The following is an 18,135-nucleotide window of genomic DNA, read 5'->3' on the forward strand; positions in this document are numbered from 1 at the left end:
TTTTTCCTGCTGCACTTTCTACATCTTTAACCTTCAACACTAACTTTTCTTTCCAGCTGCTCTCAAGGCTGTTTAATCTGCATTGGTTAAAGTAAAAACTATCACCATATGAATGAACATTAAACCATCATGCTTAGTCAGCTAGCTGATCTGCTTTATCACAGATGCCATCATTCAACATCTTCATAATAAACTGTTTGCAACCAACTCTGTGCTCCACTGAACTGCTAGATTTCAATCAATCAACTCCAATAAAAACACAAGACAGTATGTGCTCTCTGTACTATTTTTTTTTTTTTATTAGATGTCTTTCCAAAAGATATGTACACAATATTTACAAAATGGCAGTTTATCCTATGAGATCTATGTAGCCATGGGAATGAGGGATAGGGAGGGCGCATTGCAGATAGACCTTCAGCTTCAGTTAAAGTGCTGCAACACAAACTATTAAAAGCACTGCAGACAGGATACAATACTTACTAGTGAGAGTTGCACACGGCAGTCACAAACATACCCAACATAAGAGGAAAAAAAGGGTAAGAATGACAAAAGAGAAATACTGGTTAGAGAGTCGGGGGAGAGGAGAGAGGTTGAAACATCATGCAGGGAGGGGTGAAGAAGAGAAAGTGAGAAGATTCTACGAAAAACTAGTTTAAAAAAAATGAACAAAGGTGGAGGGAAAGAGGGAGATGGGAGTTCTTCAAGGGTCAAAAAAGCAGTTACAAAGACTGATGGAGGTATACACCAACATAGGAGCAAAATACACAAAAATTGGGAGGGGTGGGGTATTAAATGAAAATGTGTACATTAGTTATCTGGATGATTTTTCTATGTAAAGACAAACATCCTGGGCTGTTTCAGTGCTGAAAATCTGAGACATCAGATGTATACAAGACAAGCCTGCATTAAATTAAAAAAAAAACAAAACAAAACAAAACACATCATTTCAGAAGAGTCACTGCTTAGCATGTGAACACAAACCTACAAACTTTATACTTAAAAATAGAAAGAAAAAAAAAAGTGTTGGTGAGTTTTAGGTCACTATGTTCTGCATGTCCAGACATTTTATTCAATGCCAATTCAACTCTGAAGCAGCCTGCCAGTATAACAAACAAAAGCTAAAACATTTCTAATCGGTGGAGAGAAAGGAATTGAAAAAAAACAAATCCAACCTAACCAAATATGAAAAGTCTTATCAGCAAACAACTATGCAAATGCATCTGGACACGCAGAACCCCACAGCACAAGGCAAACATGACTCGAGAGCTTTGTTTTTAAAAACTGGAACAGGTACGATGTTGCACACAAAACCATTTTAAATAAGGGCTAGCAGCAAATCCCATTAGCAGCATTTCAACATTTTCAACTTTTCATTATGCGATGCTCCCCTGTGTTTTACGAGCTGTATGGCTTCAACTCAGGCGGGTCAAACAGAGACTGAGTGCTCACAATTCACTCTCTCCGGCAGGCATCTGGAGGAGTTTCGCCCACTTATCCCTCCGTGTGCTCCTGCAATGCAGCAGCCTTGCAAGCTGAAGGACGAGAAGTCTGGCGGCATGTGGGAGGAGGGTTTAAGGAGTGAGGGGAGAGGGGGGCAGTAAGGAGGATAGGGGAGTAAGGTAAATGAAGGGAGGGGGGAAAGAAAGGAAACATGTTGAGATCTTTGTCATTACAAAACATATGCTGAAATCAAAGGTCAACAACGAACACATCTAAAATATATATATATATATGATCCAGGGTCACACGTGATTTGTCGAAATGATTGGTCAGGAGGCAAGGTTTTAGCCACATTGGTCTGATTTGTCACTGAATATATACGAGACCAGCAGGAACCAATCAGAGAGCACAAAACAGGAAAATGTGGCACAAAACCTAAGGGGAAAAATTTAAACAACTTATTTTTCCTTTTTGGACCAATGGAGTCTGAGCATCGAGCCAAAATTGGGTTTGACAACCTGTGCGACTGTGTTCAGGCTGCACTTGGAAACAGCGCTAACTGACATTTCTCCGATATAGCCACACTGAGATCACTGCATACAATCAAATTCTACTTTTTTTTTTTTTTTTTTAAACATATTCACAAATTTGTTCAAAAGTTTTATGAACCAAAGGGAAAAAAAAAAACTTCACACTTACCCATGTGTGAACAAAAACAAACAAAAAAAACCTACACGGTGTACTAAAAAGAAATCACATCAATTATCATACAGTATTTACAAAGTATACTTTGTTGATAAGTAAACGTGTAGGTTTTACATTAAGCCTGAATCAATTCCTGTTCTTATCAATCAAAACAGGATTAAATACTCAATGTCAGACTCAATGTTCCTACAGCGGTTAATACTGATATTAATTTAGAAAGAAAGAAAGAAAAAAAAAAAGAAAAAAGAGAGTAACAATGTTGACCACCTACACGTTTTCAGCACAACTCAATTAGGACCAGATGTTTTGCTGGTGAAAAGCAACACATGGATTATTTTCCTCACACTTAGGAGCTGATCAATCGCCATTTTCAGTGTAACTGAATTTTCCCACTCATTGTCTAAAGGGTTGTTAATATACCATCAATATTACACTGGGTCCTAAAAAGCACAAAATACAGAGAATCAACTCCACGGCCACTTGGAGAGCCTGTTTTTATCTTGTTTTGTTTTTTTAAATACTAAACTGAGGCTCCCATTTCAAACTTTTTGTTAAAAATTTCATATCTTCTGGGGGAAAAAAATGGACATAAAAGCACTTGCCTGGACTCAAACTACTTCTTTATTTCACTGCTGTCTGTACCACTTTAAATTCATGTTTTGATTGTAATACTCAGAGACAGCAGCTTCCATCTGTGCAGTAAAATTTCTGGGATTTTAGGATGTTGTTCAATTTTTTAATGACACGTGGACTGTCCAAAAATCATTACGAAGTATATAATTTAAAAAATAAAAATAAAATTCTGATTCCACCGCCATAATTTTTTTTTCCTTTTGCACAAGACAATGCCAAATACTGATATAAGTGATAAACCCACAAGATGTAAAACAAGTTGGGAAAAAAACCAAAACAAACAAAAACTTGAGGCAACATCTCTGTTGTGCGGTCATCCACCTCCTTCCAGAAGAGTCCCTTTCTCTTACCAGCCTTGCGTGTAGTATACAAACCACTTTTTAAGCCTTCCTGAAGAAGCTGCAGGTCTTCCTTTGATGCTCCACCTCAAAAAAAAAAAAAAAAAACCCCAACTAACTTTCAGCTACATCCAAGGTGTCAGCTGTGACGTCACCATTCTTTTCTGAGGAACAGCTGGTGAGGATACAGAGGTGCACTGCTGCATTTGTCAGGGTGAGCTGGACACCAGGTGCTGGCAGGAACTTCTACCTGAGGGTGATGGAAGCAGAACTGCACTCTGCCTGGGGCTACTCTGGAACATGAAGCTCAGCTTCCAGGTCATGGAACTTGATCTTGATGAGGAACACTTATCCGTTACAAAGTCAATGCGTATCCGAGACTTGTTTAAGTGCTGATCGACCAATTCATAAACATGAGCAGTGTATGAATAATACTAAATCAGGAACGGGACTTTAGACTTCAGTTTCTTTCACGGACCTTGTAGAGACAAATGGGAGGAACAGCCAGCTGTAGATTTGAGGAGGAAACTAGATGCGGGAAGGGCATACAAACCACCTCTTCTTTCAGGTAAATTGCTCAATCTTCTCTGAGTCTGTAAGAATAAAACTAGACTTGACTTGATTTTGCAGGTCTGACTTCAGACAGTGAAGAGCTGGATGCATGACTTGAAAAGCCGTTTCCCTTTTGGTAAAAGTTGAATCTTCTGGTCTTTGAGCTGCTGACTTGGGGAAGGAAAAGACATAACAACACTGTTAGCGTTGAAATCTGAAGGTGGTAACGGAACAGGAACCGTGATCTGGTTCTGTGACTTCTCAGTCACTAAGACTACTTGATCTCAGGTCTAATCTGTTCCCTCACTTATGTGGCATCATAAATGTAATGAGATGGGCTAAACTTAGAATATGTGAGTGACAGTATGTGCAGTTCTGTGCATTTTCAGAACAGTTCTTAGTGTCAGAAAAACAGATCTGCATTTTTTGGCCTGACAGAGTAATACACTAGCCAGTATCTTTCTATATGGGTGTTAGTCTGCCACTGCTCTTATCTGAACTCGCTGTGGTGTCTGAAGTGCAGTGCATTGAATATGTAAGGATCCATGATGGTCCCTTAGCCACTCCTTTCACTGTGCTACCCTTCCACCCCTCTCAGGAGGCAGCCAAACAGGCTGTGCTGGTTTTGCAGTCTATTTTTTGGGGATCAGAAGGCGTGAATGTGACTCCTAGCCCGGTTAAAAAGGCCATACAGGAGTCTAAACAAGAGAAGGCTAAGGTGGACTGCACATACTGCACTGGCAAGTCGGGTCTGAACCTGTGGACAGAGAAAATAGGCAAACGGGTCAGGAAACTGGTCAGCAATGAAGCAGCTAAAATTTACAATTAGCATGTTACTGGAGCATAACTTACGTTTTGACCATGGCCCTAAGTGCTGCCTTTCTTTCACGCTCTACAAACTTGTCAATGAGATATGAAGCCATACGCGGGGCTTCCAGGTAGAGCTTAAAGAACCGGTGATAGTTTCCTAATGCCCAAGCTGCACGAAGTGAGAGGGCATGAGCCACACAATCATCTGCCCGTAGTGCTGGGGTCAAATACACCAACTCAGTGGTTAGATCTGCATGGGGAAGATGAATGAATGGCCAGTGTCAGAAACTGAGACAGGGAAACTTATAAATATAGTTAAAACAAAACAACAACAAAAATCTCACAATGTTCAGTGCAGTGGTGAAGACTTCCAAAAAGATCTGAGCATACCTCCAGAGTTTTTAGTAAAGATGTAATACAGCAATCTATATGCTGTAAATTCTCCAATGTTCTCCGAGGGATTGTCCTTATACAGGGCCTTCAGCTGGGTCTGGCACTGGTTGAACTCTTCATGGTCTCCCTAAAATAAATAAATAAATAAACAAACAGATAAGCATTCAGCCAGTTTAAAAAAAACACTTTATTACTTTTAAGTAGTCTGTAATTACTGAGGACCAACAGATTCACCTTTTCTAGAGCTATCCGTGCATGACACTCGTACACTTCCACTGTGAATTCAGTACGAATTCCTTGAACCTAGGTGCAGGTAAGAGGAATAAAATCAATGAATGAACGAATAAGACAACAAAGACATAAATTAACTTTGAAAAAATAAATAGTATTTCAGGACAACCAACCGTTAGGTCCTGTCGTATGGACTTCATCTGCTCACAGGCATATGTATAGTCCTGGTTTGTTTTCCAGTGGGCTTTCACAGCCTGCAAAGATTTTCTCAGCACCTAGAATGACAGTTAAACTATTTAAAGCCTGAATCTTGATGCCCTGTGATGCAGGGATTTAGGAGTATGTACATGTAGTGCACAGATTCAATCCCCCTTCCTCTGTCCTTGGGAGATTTTTCTTCAATATTGTAAGAAAAAAAATCCATATTCAAGAATATATTTCAAAAGAATTCCTTGTTTTCTTGACAAAATGATTTTATAATGCAAGTGGACATTGTATCTGAATTTAAAAGCAAAATGCACAAGTAGAATGAGATTATATAAAAAAAAGCTTAACACTTACATGCACTGGGCGCACAGTGGAGGGGTCAGGGGCACAGGTGAGCCTCAGGTAGTGCTTGGTGATGTCCTGACATGTTCCCACAATGGGGCAGTCCTCCCAACTAAGGCCCTCTTGTGTTCCATCAGGCAGGTCCAGGGCATTGATGGAGAGAACCAGAGGCTCTGAGCGAAGCTGTTTTTGGAAACGGGCTGCTCGGCTCTGCTTCTTAGCTTCTCTGTTGGGATCGTGGAAATCCAAACCAGCACTGCCACCTTTCCTCTTCTTTCCAACAGCTGAATCATCCATGTTTCTGGGGAAAATAAGGTATACTAACTATCAGCACCATAAAGCAACTTAAAAAGACAAAAAAAAAAAAAATTTTTTTTTCCTGCTAAACAACGATACAAGACTTTATAAATTTACCGTCTTCCTCTTCCTTTTCCACCTCTTCCTCGTCCTCTCTCACCACCTCCACGCCCTCTATCCCGATCATTGCCACGACCACGGCCTCCTTTCTGACCTCGCCTTGAAAGCTGAGGTCGGAGGTCACTGCAGATGCTGCTATCTGACTGTGAGTCAGAATCACTGGCAGGAAACAAACAGAACATTTGAGCTGGGAGCATGCAGGAAAACTACAATAACCAAAGAGAGGAGGAGAAATGTTCCATACCTGCGTCTGTGCCTTTGGTTGCTCCGGTCCCTGTGCCGGCTGTGCGAAGGTGATGGTGAGCGGGAGGAGGAATCGGATGAACTAGAAGTTGGACTCCTTTGAGAAAAGATATTCCTGTAGTTGCCCAATCTGTGTCCAATACCTCTGCCTCTTGAAGCTCCAGCCACTGTGCTTCCACCACAGCCAACTGAGGTATCTGTTGTCCTCTGAGGTGCAATGCTTTCCCAACGAGACTGCTTAACCTTTAACCTAAAAAAAGGAGAAGAGAAAGACAAATACAGTTTGAATGCACAACAAAAACAAAAAAACAAAAGCAGAATTCCAATGCCTAAAGTAATTACAACCACAACCCACTACTGAACTCACTCTGGCAGTGGCTCACGGGTCCAATCAATGGTGTAAGCAGAGCCATCTTTTAAGCGGTCCTGTAGAACTTCTTTCAGCACCTTCTCCGTACGATCTTTGTCTTCCTCAGTCTCACAAGCTGTGAAGCAACGCTGCACATATTCCTTCATGGCTTGCGGCCAGTCCTGCGGTCTGGAGGAGAAGAATTTACATTTAAAGTCATCAAGTCATTCCCACATCAAGAATTACTCTAGACAGAGCAGTTTTCTCACCGTGCCTGAGGACCTCCAGGTGCAGCAATGGCAGTAGCAGGAGATGAAGGTGCTGGATTCAACCCCGAGGGCTGTTCGCCTGGAGGGAAAGCCTGATTGGAAACTGGGGATACCTGATAGGTCCTCTTGGAAATATTGAACTTCACAGAAGTTGTGCCAGGTGCCTCTACAAGATGTAAAAATCATAGAATCGTTACTGAAACTCACTCTCATAATAGCAATAGCAACTTATTCCTTTTAGATATTTTTGAATTTGGATGAACACTGGTAGACTGATCACCACAAACACTTCCTCTCCTACTCTATTTCTGCATTTAATTGCCTAACAAGTTTTTAACTTGTTTGAATATGGTGCATTCTACACACTGCACTTGAATACAATGAAAAGAGGGGGATAGAATGAAAACAAAAGCAGCGACACATCCATTAAACTCTGTAATAGATCAATAAAGTTAACGTTAGGAATGTAAGCTTCCCAGCAAGAGAATAAACCTTACGTTTCATGCGGTGCCAGAGTTGCTGTCCTTGCTTCTGGTTTTTGTTCTTGTTGGCTTCTCCTCTGCCCAGTCCAGCTGCATACTGAGCAGGCTGTTGTTGCTGCTGGGAATTATTCTGAGATGCCTGATAGGCATTCTGAGCCTGGAAGTTTTGCCCATAGTTAGGCCTTCCCTGTGAATGATTGTAGACTTGCATCTGGTTGGGGTCTCCAGGTGGGTATGTCATACTGTTGTTGGTATTGTAAGAAGTTTGTGATGGGGGAGGGGGGTACTGGGAGTTGGGTGGTGGGGGAATGGGAGGGGGTGGTGGAGGAGGGGGGTTTTCTGAGGTGGTTGGGCTCTGGGGTGGTTGAGGAGTAGCAGGGGGAGGTGGTTGAGGTTGAGTTGGGGAGGTGTAGCTGGGGGACTGATCTTCCATTCCAGGCACTGGGGGAGGCTGTAAAAATACAGAAAAATCTGTTTCAGCACTACAGCAAAAATTAAACCTTGCAAGCACAAGCAAGCTACACATGTATCACATGTAAACACAATACTTCAAAAAACCATATAACCTGTAACACTACTACATCTTCAGTGGTGCCTGAATATGTGCTTATTTTTCAGGTTTCTTAATCCCAGATAAGTATCATGAATCATATTAATTATTTCTAAATATAAATATTCTGCTTTACTAAGAAAATGTAGATTTGTACCTGTCCATTAGACGTAGGAGTTCCTGGGTAAGGCCCTGGGGGTACACCATACTGATTTGGAGGATAAGCACCACCATACTGGAAATTCAGAAAAGGACATTTTATAATATTTCTCACTTTAAATTCAGTTTTTGTAAAAAGTGTAACTGTACAAAACATCTCCAACTGAAAGCAGCAGTGCTCATATCTTTACTTACTGGACCCATGGGGTAGTAGTAGTTATAGGGGTATGTATATCCAGGATAGTGCTGCTGAGTTTGCTGGTACCATGGATAGTACTGCTGCTGCTGCATAGCAGCAGAGTCAGTTGCTGCTGGTTGGAATTGGCTAGCCTGAAATAACAGACACACGCAAAATAGCTTCAGTGTTACCATCAGGAACTGAGAAAACACATTCCAACACAGACAGCAATTATAATGCAGTGTGAACATAAAACTTCACCTTTGTGAAACCAATAAAACAGTTGATAAGACACTTTAAAAGGTTAATACCTGGGGTCTGTACTACAAGAAAGCTTCATCATACATAAGACATCTTTATGTTGTCTAGTTTTAATAAGACCATTAATCAAGTAGGATTGTGCTACTGGGTGAATACTGTGGCCATTACTGTTTCTAGGGAGCAATATTTTTGTTTAATTTTGGAAATTTAACAGCCTGCATCTTTGAGAATTCATTTCTGTAAATAATTAATCTGAAGAGCAATAAAAAAAGGTACTAAAAGGAACTGGCAGCGGGAGTTGAGCCAGCTATGGTTTTGTTAGTTGGTGCAGTCAAGCCCCAAGGAAAGCTGTAAAACATCTGCAGACTATGCAAATGCAGAAGCCAACAATATATTCTAATATATCATTAACAACACATAAGTCAGACTAGAACTACAATCTAGTATTGCTTATCTCATGTTTTTGCTATGTGTAGAAAGTATTTCTATATATAAACACAACATAAACACATAAACTCACAGTTAAATCTGATTAGGTCAGTAAGTAGGTTTCAGTGCTTTAACTGCTGTGAACAACATAATTAGGTCATCATCAGTGATCACCACCCTAAAAACCTAGGACATCCTTGCTAGTATTCATGCTAATACCCCATTCTTCTTCACAGAATTGCCCCCCCCCCCTTCAATTGGCACTCTAAACTTACTTTTCATCAATCATTTTATTTACACAAGGATTGTCCTGCATATGAAAAAAAATGGAAGGTTTTGGCCTCCCCCCAATGGAGGATCAATAGGACTGTGACAAAAACTAAAATGGATTTTACTTTGCTCATCCTTATATACATTTCTGGTTTTTGAAACAGCCACAAATTACATGATAATAGTCTCAAGTGACAAACTCATGTGAAGTCTGAATGGTACTTGTGGCCATTGACCAATGGCCAACTGAATTCACAGCCTATTGTTAGGCACTCGATTTGGTCATTATGCAAATGTGCTGTTTATAAGGTGGGGGAAACCTGCATTCAGCCGAGACTGAGGAAGTCACTTGGATGAGTGACAAAACATTTGTCCTCATGAAAATGCGACAGAATCAACTTTCCGGATTTTCTTTACATGGATGACTGAGCATGCAACAAGATATAAAATAACTATTAAACACTTTGGTTTAACTAAAATAACAGCCTTGTAACTCTTAAAGAGCTGCACAACATTAAAACTGAAAAATAAAATTGTTGTATTAAGTGAAATCATTTATTTAAATTTCAATCCAATTTCATTTATATAGCGCCAAGTCACAACAACAGTTGCCTCAAGGCACTTTATATTGCAAGGTGAAGACCATAAAATAATGGGTGTATGGTCCAGCTGCTAGTACATCTTCCTTCGCAGCCTGGTTGAACTCGAACTTGGGATTTTTGTCTAAAGCAATAAAACACGTTTGTAGCTTTCAAATTCACAAGAAAAAATATCCTTGCATATTTTGCAAATATTAAGCTTGTTGGAGGATGTTTAAGTGGCTCGCTTTGTAGGTGCTAGATCACTGGAGGCTGTCATGCAGCTCAGGCTCTCAAGACGTGCCTGGAGCTTGTCTCACTGATGTTCACTAGGGAATATAACTGCATGAGATTGCTAAGGCAATATCAGAATATGAATATTCTAATATTTTTGTATCATATAGAAATTTATATAGCTATAATGGGGACTATATGATATGGTACAGGTATATTCAGGTGTAACAAACACAGACTGCACAAAAAGACAAACCTCTGCAGCGGTCCTGTTAGGTTGCGTAGTCTTAGCAGAGGTCTGACTCTTGCTGATGGATGCTAATGCTTGTCTTGCCTTCTCCCATTCAGGATTTTCATGGACCTGGCCGTCTGCAGCAGCACCATAGGACCTGCCATCAACACAAGGTCAAGTATGAAGTCTATTCTAGTGATCAGAACACATGATCAAACCCATTTAATCAGCAGAAAAACAGAAGCCCAATTACCGTCTGCAATAAGATTTATATTCGTTTAGACAACTACTCGCTTCAGAAAATAGATTGAAGGCCTACTTGACGATTACTATTGTGCTCAAAATGTTGACCATTTAATCATTACCCGTTTACACAACAAGTCTACCCTCCCTCAGATAGATATCCGGTTAACACCGGATATCTATCAGCTAATTAGATCATCTCAAGCAGATGATTAAATCATTACGTTTAAAGCAACAGCTAACAGCCAAAACAGCTGATGAATTAAGGCCTACCCTAAAACTTCAACTGTCGCGTGCTAACATCAACGTACAACTACAACAACGTGAGCTGCAACAAACCCTGGCGTTCAATCAAAAATATTACACGTTCACAAATAATGTATTAAAAAACAAGCATCTTAACAAATCACCTTTCTGCTAACTACTCCAACGGCCTGCTAGTACTTGCCAACACCCTGGCCTAAGCTAACATCCCTCCCACGAATTTAAGATTAGGGTACAAATACCTATTTCAGGCATACATTAAAGCAAGTTAGCCTAAAATCACAATCTGCTCAAAGAGTGTTGCCTACCAGTTAGTTGTAGGGGCTGCTTGTGTCGTGTTGGCCGCCATTTCGCTATGTTTAGCGTTAGAAAGCTAACGCTGGGAAAGTTGTCTGCCAGCTAAGCTAGCAGGTTGGCTAACGGCGTTAGCGTTAGCTTCTCCGCTGTAGAATGTAAACAAGATGAAGTCCGAGGCGAGGGCCAACGGTCCGGTTAGAAGAAGAACAGCCGGTCGACCTCGAACAACACTACCTAACTAAATATGTCACACTTAAATATACTTCTGCAAGATGTCCTAATTAATAAAATAACATAAATTTAATCTTATTTCGTCCCTCGTTCGTTGACGACCAACTTCATCTGACCGCACAGTGGAGATACAAAATGGCAGCTAGGCGAAACCTGCCAAGTCACGTGACACCTTGCTGTTTTGTTATTGGTTGAATTTTCCAAGAGTAACGCCTTGCAGTGCTGAGCACACGCAACGTTTTTCTCTATCCTCTATCAACTACACCAATCAAACCTTAAGCCGGATTATGGTTAGACTCTCATTTTAATTCTGTACGAAACTGTGAATTTTAGTATCGATCCGCCACCACGTAAATACCAATAACAGATACTTTTAGCCCATAAAGGTAGCTTATGTAGATAAGGTAGATATATTTCAGCATGTATTTTAAAACGGTTTGTTTTTTTGGTTGTTTTTTTTTGGGGGGGGGGGGGGCTGAAATATAAATGGGCCTATTTTAAAGCACTTTTTATTAACTTCTATTGGTTAAATGTACTAGAGGCTATAAATAAAATAGATGTAAGCGTCAACACAAGAAGCTGAGACATTTTTCACAGTTTGTGTCCATCTCCACTCCATTTACACATCAGTCTGTCACCAGAGTCAGTAGGTCTCAGGGGTCCATTAAAGTCACTGACTTCAACAATGAGTTACACTTATTCATATAGTTTGGTAATGAAAACATAAACATCCATATTACTAACTGGATGTTAGTGTGAGCTCAGTATAATTATTCAGTTAACAGTAGTTTAGTCCTTCTGCAACCATCATGCTGAGGGGAAGTACCCCTCGTGTTGCTTTGAAACTATAAATAGGTCATTCATGAGCTTGCACGCAGGTTTTAAAGCATGAGCCTATCGAAAACTGCAAAACAAATGAAATGGAAACCTGTTGAGGACATTGTGGTGACTTCAGTGATCCCACTTTTGCAGAAAAGTCTCTCCTATTTGTCTCTGTAATCTAACAGATATCTCTGCACTACAACTGTGGCAACATTTTTCTGTGAGTGTACTATGTGTATACCTACCAGTCAAAGTCGGTTACCCGTCCAGTTCACATGGCCTGCTGCCACCCTGAGTCGCAGAGAAGTATGTGAGGGTGGTGCAGGGCATGTATGAGGACAGCAGATTACATTTGCTGATTACAACAGGGATCTGCTCCGAGTCCCTTATTGTTTGCAGTGGTGATGGTCAAACCTACTGTGATGTGTGATTTGGAGGTGGTGTCATTAACACAAAGACAGCTGGAGTTGGCAGAGTTAAAGAACAAGCACATCAGAGGGACAGCTCAGGCAACACTGGACTGGATGTACTGGACAAAGGATATTGAATACAGAGCTGCCAGGCAGGATGAAAAGAGGTAGGCCACAGTGAAGACGCGTAATGAAGGAGGACATGCAGGGGGTACGTGTGACCGAGGAGGAGGCAGAGGTGGCGACCCCTAAAGGGAGCATCTGAAAGAAGAAGTCATCGCTAATATCAATCAACAATTACTTATACAGAGCCCCCAAAATTAATCCTATTATCAGCACCAGTGTCAGTTTTTATTCACAACATTCAACAAGTTTCACCACAGTTGACCGTGTCTGGCAATGAGTAATGAGGGCAGCTCTTATTTTAATCAATGATGGGCAACAATAGCTATTTTTTTTTTACAGTTCTCATGATCCATTTTTCCCCTTTGACTTCCCGTGAAGCACACACAGCTGCAGGATGTGTGTTTGTGCTAGTGTGAGTACTACTGAGGGGAGGCGAGTCATTTCCTGCCTTAGTCGTTTCCAGAAATCCCCCCACCACTACACACACACACACACACACACACACACACACACACACACACACACACACACACACACACACACGTTTCGGAAATGAACATTTCTGAAAATCATCATACATGTCAGCATACAATGAAGTTGTGATGTCTTTTAAAGGAGAAATCATAGGGTTAATCTTGGGGGCGTGAAGCTATCAAACATTAAACTCTGATAAGGAAAGAAAGACATGCTGCTGCGTTGCTTTTATTGTTGACACATGAATTTAAAAAAAACAGAAGTGCTCCTTTTCATCTTAAATGTAAAGTAAAAAGTAGGCCTTCAACGAGTAATCTCATTTTAAGGGTGCAGCTTTTGAAAACAAATACCTCACTTCTCATTTCTCACAGTGAAGGAAAATGTGCCTAAGGCTGAGTGAGCAGCTCGTTGGCTACATCATCACCAAACTATGTTTGGCATTTGTGACGAGAAATCACTCACAATGACTCAGTAACCGGTCCTATTGTATGAATACCTTGCTGTGGTAATGTTTCTGTTTGCTTTTACCCAGGGGAGGAAGTCTGATACTATCCTAAAAAGCATCTCTGCTCTACTCCCGTTGTCGGCCCAAAGTCAGGGTTTGCCCAGCCTTTAAAAAAAAAAAAAAAAAGAGGAATCCTGACTTAGTGCACATGTAAATGATGTGGTTAGCTATGTGAAGTAATTATAAGGTGGACACCCTTCAAAAAATATGAGTGTGTCAACCGGCCTGTGTGACTGCATTCCTTTGAAAACATAATTGCAGGTATTCTGTCCACCCCACATCATTCAGCATGACATCAAAATTGTTTGTTTGCTAGTGTAGCTCAACTGAGTTAAAACAGTGTGCAAGATGTCAACACAGCACAGGTTAGGTTTTTTTTGATAAAGTTGTACAATTTTTAATTGGTCGACAGAGCACTACAGCAGCATATGTCACACTTACATTGATAAATAAGAGCTTTTCATCTTTAATCAGGGAATATGAAGACAGCTCTGTCTATTAATTGGATTGTGTTGCGTTCATGAGTAATTTCTGATTTCTCTAGAAAGAACTGCCACATTTAAGAAATGAAGCCAAAGAACTGCACTACTTAGATGATGCTTTGTTTCTCTACTTATCAAACCCAATTAATCCCAAATAGCTAGGAGAAATGAAAAATGGAAACAACAAATAAGAGCTGGAGTCTCGTGAGGTTGAGATGGTTGGGGTTGAATGGTAAAGGTTGGAAAGTCGGACAGTAGAGAGTAAGATGAGAAAAGACTTAAGATGTGCCCAAAGTTTGGAAAATACTGTGCTATAACAGCCAAAAATAAAACACAATCCATAACCCAGGAACTGAAATCAGTAAATATAGAGCTAAATTAGAAAAAATTCAATATGACGAAAAGAATCTCAATAAGGGGAAAAAATAAATAAATAAACTGCTAAAAAATAATAAATAAATAAATAAACAAATGACCTTAATCAAATAGAAAAAAGTGAAATAAAACAAAAATAAATAAGCTGATAACTAAAGATCTTTTGTATATAATGTATATAGTCTTGTATAGCACAAAACACAATAAATGTAAAAAAAAAAAAAGATAAAACGATTATTTCGTTCATATTTTTTATATTATACATTTTTATTTTATTTTAAATAGTAAATAAAGCTACAGAAGCAATTTGCTAGCTATTAAAAAGTTAGGTGGTCCTTCAAGTAAAATGAGAAGAAACGAACCCCAAAATTGAAGTAATTCAGAAAATGTGTGATTAGTGAGGATGACTCTGATGTTTTTTGTTTTGTTTTTAGCAGTATTTACATTTTGGCAACATTCCCTCAAAAAGATCAAACACACGCACACCTCGTGACAGGAGCCATTCGTTACATTTGTAACTAAACTCACTCACTCACAGAAACTCTGAATCAGTTTAACTGTGAACACAAACCGGGCAGCAGACAGGTCACGTTCGTGGGTCTGGTTTATATTTAACACTGTGCGATAGAGTCGTCAGCACTTTGATCCAGCTCGCTCCAATAACTGGCGCGTCACTTCCTCAGCCCGTGCCCATCCCTTTGGAGGAAAAAAAAAAAAGAAAAAGAAAACTCACACAGGCGGACGACGGCGAGAAAAAAGAGTGAGGGAAAAGTTGAGAGGGAAGCGAAAGCGAAAAGCCAGATGAAAAAGCTGGAGAGTGGAGAGGGAGCCAACCAAAGACCAGAGTTCACGCTTTAAAGTAAGTTTTTTTCTAAATACTTTACATGTTTTGGTGGCGCCCACACTCAGTTGATAAGCTGAGTTTTACATTGATCCACACGCTTCTCTGATTGGTTTATCAATACCCGCATCTCCCATTATCAATACTTCTTAGAGCTGTATATTTATCTAAAGAACATTTACTTTGAATTGTTATTGGAAAACTTTGAGGGTTGGGCTTACAGGCCTGCAGCCCCCCTCCCCTGCTAAACCCATAACTGCAGCCAAACGTGGAGACTGGCTTCAGTCAGAGTGTATAACATGTTATAAAGGTGACTCGAGCGATTAACAAATATAATGTGCAGTAATGGCTAGCGCTTATTCCATTATTAGCCCTTCTTTTTAATTAAATAATGTTATAATGATCTCAGCAGGAGCAGGGTTTAATCTAATGTCCACCGGTTGTTTTTAACTTAGAGATCTACTTTTGTAGAAACTGTTTAACCGTGGTTTCGTCTACAAACACCCCTGAGGGCAGAGAAAAGTATGTGCTAACTTTGCATAGTGTTCTTCAAGTACAAGTCTCAGCATGGCCTTCACAGCTGCACCAGTGCCAAAACGCTCACTGGTTTCCCACAATATTGCACAACATGGTGGATTTTCAGACTGGCCTGTCCTATCACTGGAGTCTCCACGTGCTTTTTGAACTTTTTGTTCATTCACTAGTTGTTGTTCTTTTTGTGTCTTCATTCAGGAAGTGCTGTCATAACAAAACAATTGAATAATTCATCCTTCCTTTTAATTTTTGCCTTCTTCCTTCCTTTATCTGCCTTTCTTCACAGTCATGCCACTCCACAAATCATCCCGGGCCTCTCGCCTGGACCCTACCATGATCTCAGCCCCGCTGGGTGATTTTCGTCACACGATGCACATCGGCAGGGGAGGAGACGCCTTTGGCGATACCTCTTTCCTGTCCACTCTTGGCCCGAGTTCACCCAAACCTGACCCGGCGAGTCCTGGGATTGTTTCTTCTTCCTACCACAGTGATCTTAATGCAGATGCACCAGAAAGCCCGCAGAACAATGAGCTTCGGCACTCTGACTCAGTGTCTTCATTAAACCTGGACCTAGACCTGGACCTGGGTCCATCTATGCTTGGAGATGTATTAGGCGTAATGGATGGTTTGGGGCTCCACTCTAATCAGGAGGTAGTGGAAACAAAGCAGGGGAAAGGGGCTGCGGGGATGTCTGTGAACAGGCAGAGAGAGCTGAATGGGAAGAACTTGGCAGAGCATGATGGAATCCAGGTGGAAGACAGCAGGATACCAGATGTGAACGGGATGAAGCTAAAGGGGTTACGACCAAAGGTGAGATTCAGCGATAAACGGGAGGAGATCATTCGTCAGGCATCGGAAGAGGAAGAAAGTCAAGGGTTTGACTTCCAGGAAGAGGATCAGGATCTGGAAGCATGTAATAGCCCAGTGAGGAGTGAGACCGAGAAAGGAAAAAGTCCAGCTGATGGAGGTGAAATTGAGTTCACCAATCACAATGCAGATTTGCCGCCTAGTCCTGCCTCGTCACAAAGCTCCGAGTATGAAGGGGTCACTCCATTGGACAGGAGGAGGGTTGGCAGCTGCCATTCAGAGACTGATTCAGAGGAGGAGGAGGAGGAGGTGGATGAAGAAGGACGAGGCTACACATTTGAAGATGAGTTTGATGATGAAATTGGTTTATAGGGGATAAACTACACCAACGAATCTTTGCTGTCAAGTAAATCAAGTATACTGTATTTTCCTTATTTCATCATTCCTCCACCAAGGACATACCATGTGTGACCAAAGATTTTGATTTGGCCAGATTACGCAAAAAATACAAAGCTGAATGTTATTAAACTTTGCGGAGAGTTGGAACACAAGCAAAGGACATACCAAATGTGGATCCAGATGACCTCGTTTCAAATTACAGAACAGGATGCTGGCCTTGGTGGAGGACTGCGTTCTCAGAGTACCTTTCTTTTTCGGTAGCTTTTGAATGGGAGGTTTAAATACAATATATCTGACTTCAAACTGGATTTTTCAGAACTCAATGAGACGATGTTGCTCAACTGGAAAAGACATTGTTTTTATCTACCAGGGTAACAGATTTGCAGAAGACTTGATATTTGATCAGAAAAAAAAAAATCAGTAAGCCGTTTTGGTAATGAAAGTGAAAAGTTTGCGACACTTTGATTTCTTTTCATTCCTGGATGTTTTTGCTTTAGAAATCAAAGCTCAGCGGAAAGTTTGATTGAAGCTAAATTAAACTGCATCGTTAATTAATTTCTTTTGTCTTTGATGTCTTTAAAGGGAGCTATACACTTACATTATTGTACCCTGTGATATACGAGTGTCTTATTACATATTCATCATATTGCATGTTTATTAAAGTCTTTGACATGGTCTTCAAAGGGTTGCGAGAGACGGCGTCTATAAATAATTACTGTGAATGTGTCACATTCCAAATCTTACAACGGCTCAGACCAAATGAGACTTGATATCAGAGTGCAGTTATTAGCACAGCTGTTCCTTTAAGGCCGTGGGGCTGGGTTAACACTAAAATGCAAAGACAATCATGTGATTTTAAATCAGGAGCAGCAGTGGACTTGCTATTTTTTTTGTTGTTGTGTTACTTCATAATGCTGTAAAAGGGAAATACCATTCAACTCATGCTGAAAATGCTGGTTAACACATTCGTTAGCCTGTGGTTTCACAAAGATTACAGTGAAAAGAATAAAGCGACTTCAAAAA

General features: G+C 40.5%; 2 protein-coding genes across 2 annotated transcripts; one reads left to right on the forward strand and one right to left on the reverse strand.

Moving 5' to 3' along the window:
- Nucleotides 1–274: 274 nt before the first annotated feature.
- leng8 (leukocyte receptor cluster (LRC) member 8) lies at nucleotides 275–11,499 on the reverse strand. The gene is made up of 15 exons (XM_006802971.3): nucleotides 11,118–11,499; nucleotides 10,327–10,459; nucleotides 8,316–8,450; nucleotides 8,119–8,196; nucleotides 7,427–7,862; nucleotides 6,930–7,095; nucleotides 6,679–6,849; nucleotides 6,313–6,561; nucleotides 6,066–6,227; nucleotides 5,664–5,952; nucleotides 5,276–5,377; nucleotides 5,106–5,174; nucleotides 4,869–4,998; nucleotides 4,521–4,728; nucleotides 275–4,425 (listed from the first exon to the last, which is right to left on the reverse strand). Exons 1-15 carry the CDS (start codon nucleotides 11,156–11,158, stop codon nucleotides 4,263–4,265), a joined length of 2,532 nt encoding a protein of 843 aa, XP_006803034.2. The 5' UTR covers nucleotides 11,159–11,499; the 3' UTR covers nucleotides 275–4,262.
- A 3,711-nt stretch (nucleotides 11,500–15,210) lies between these two features.
- cdc42ep5 (CDC42 effector protein (Rho GTPase binding) 5) lies at nucleotides 15,211–18,129 on the forward strand. Its single transcript, XM_006802966.3, has 2 exons — nucleotides 15,211–15,390; nucleotides 16,193–18,129. The coding sequence occupies exon 2, from the start codon at nucleotides 16,195–16,197 to the stop codon at nucleotides 17,083–17,085; it is 891 nt and encodes a 296-aa protein (XP_006803029.2). The 5' UTR covers nucleotides 15,211–15,390; nucleotides 16,193–16,194; the 3' UTR covers nucleotides 17,086–18,129.
- Nucleotides 18,130–18,135: the final 6 nt, after the last annotated feature.

The sequence above is a fragment of the Neolamprologus brichardi genome, chromosome 11 (assembly GCF_056152115.1).
Source record: "Neolamprologus brichardi isolate AB-2024 chromosome 11, ASM5615211v1, whole genome shotgun sequence".
In the NCBI taxonomy this organism is placed as follows: Eukaryota; Metazoa; Chordata; class Actinopteri; order Cichliformes; family Cichlidae; genus Neolamprologus; species Neolamprologus brichardi.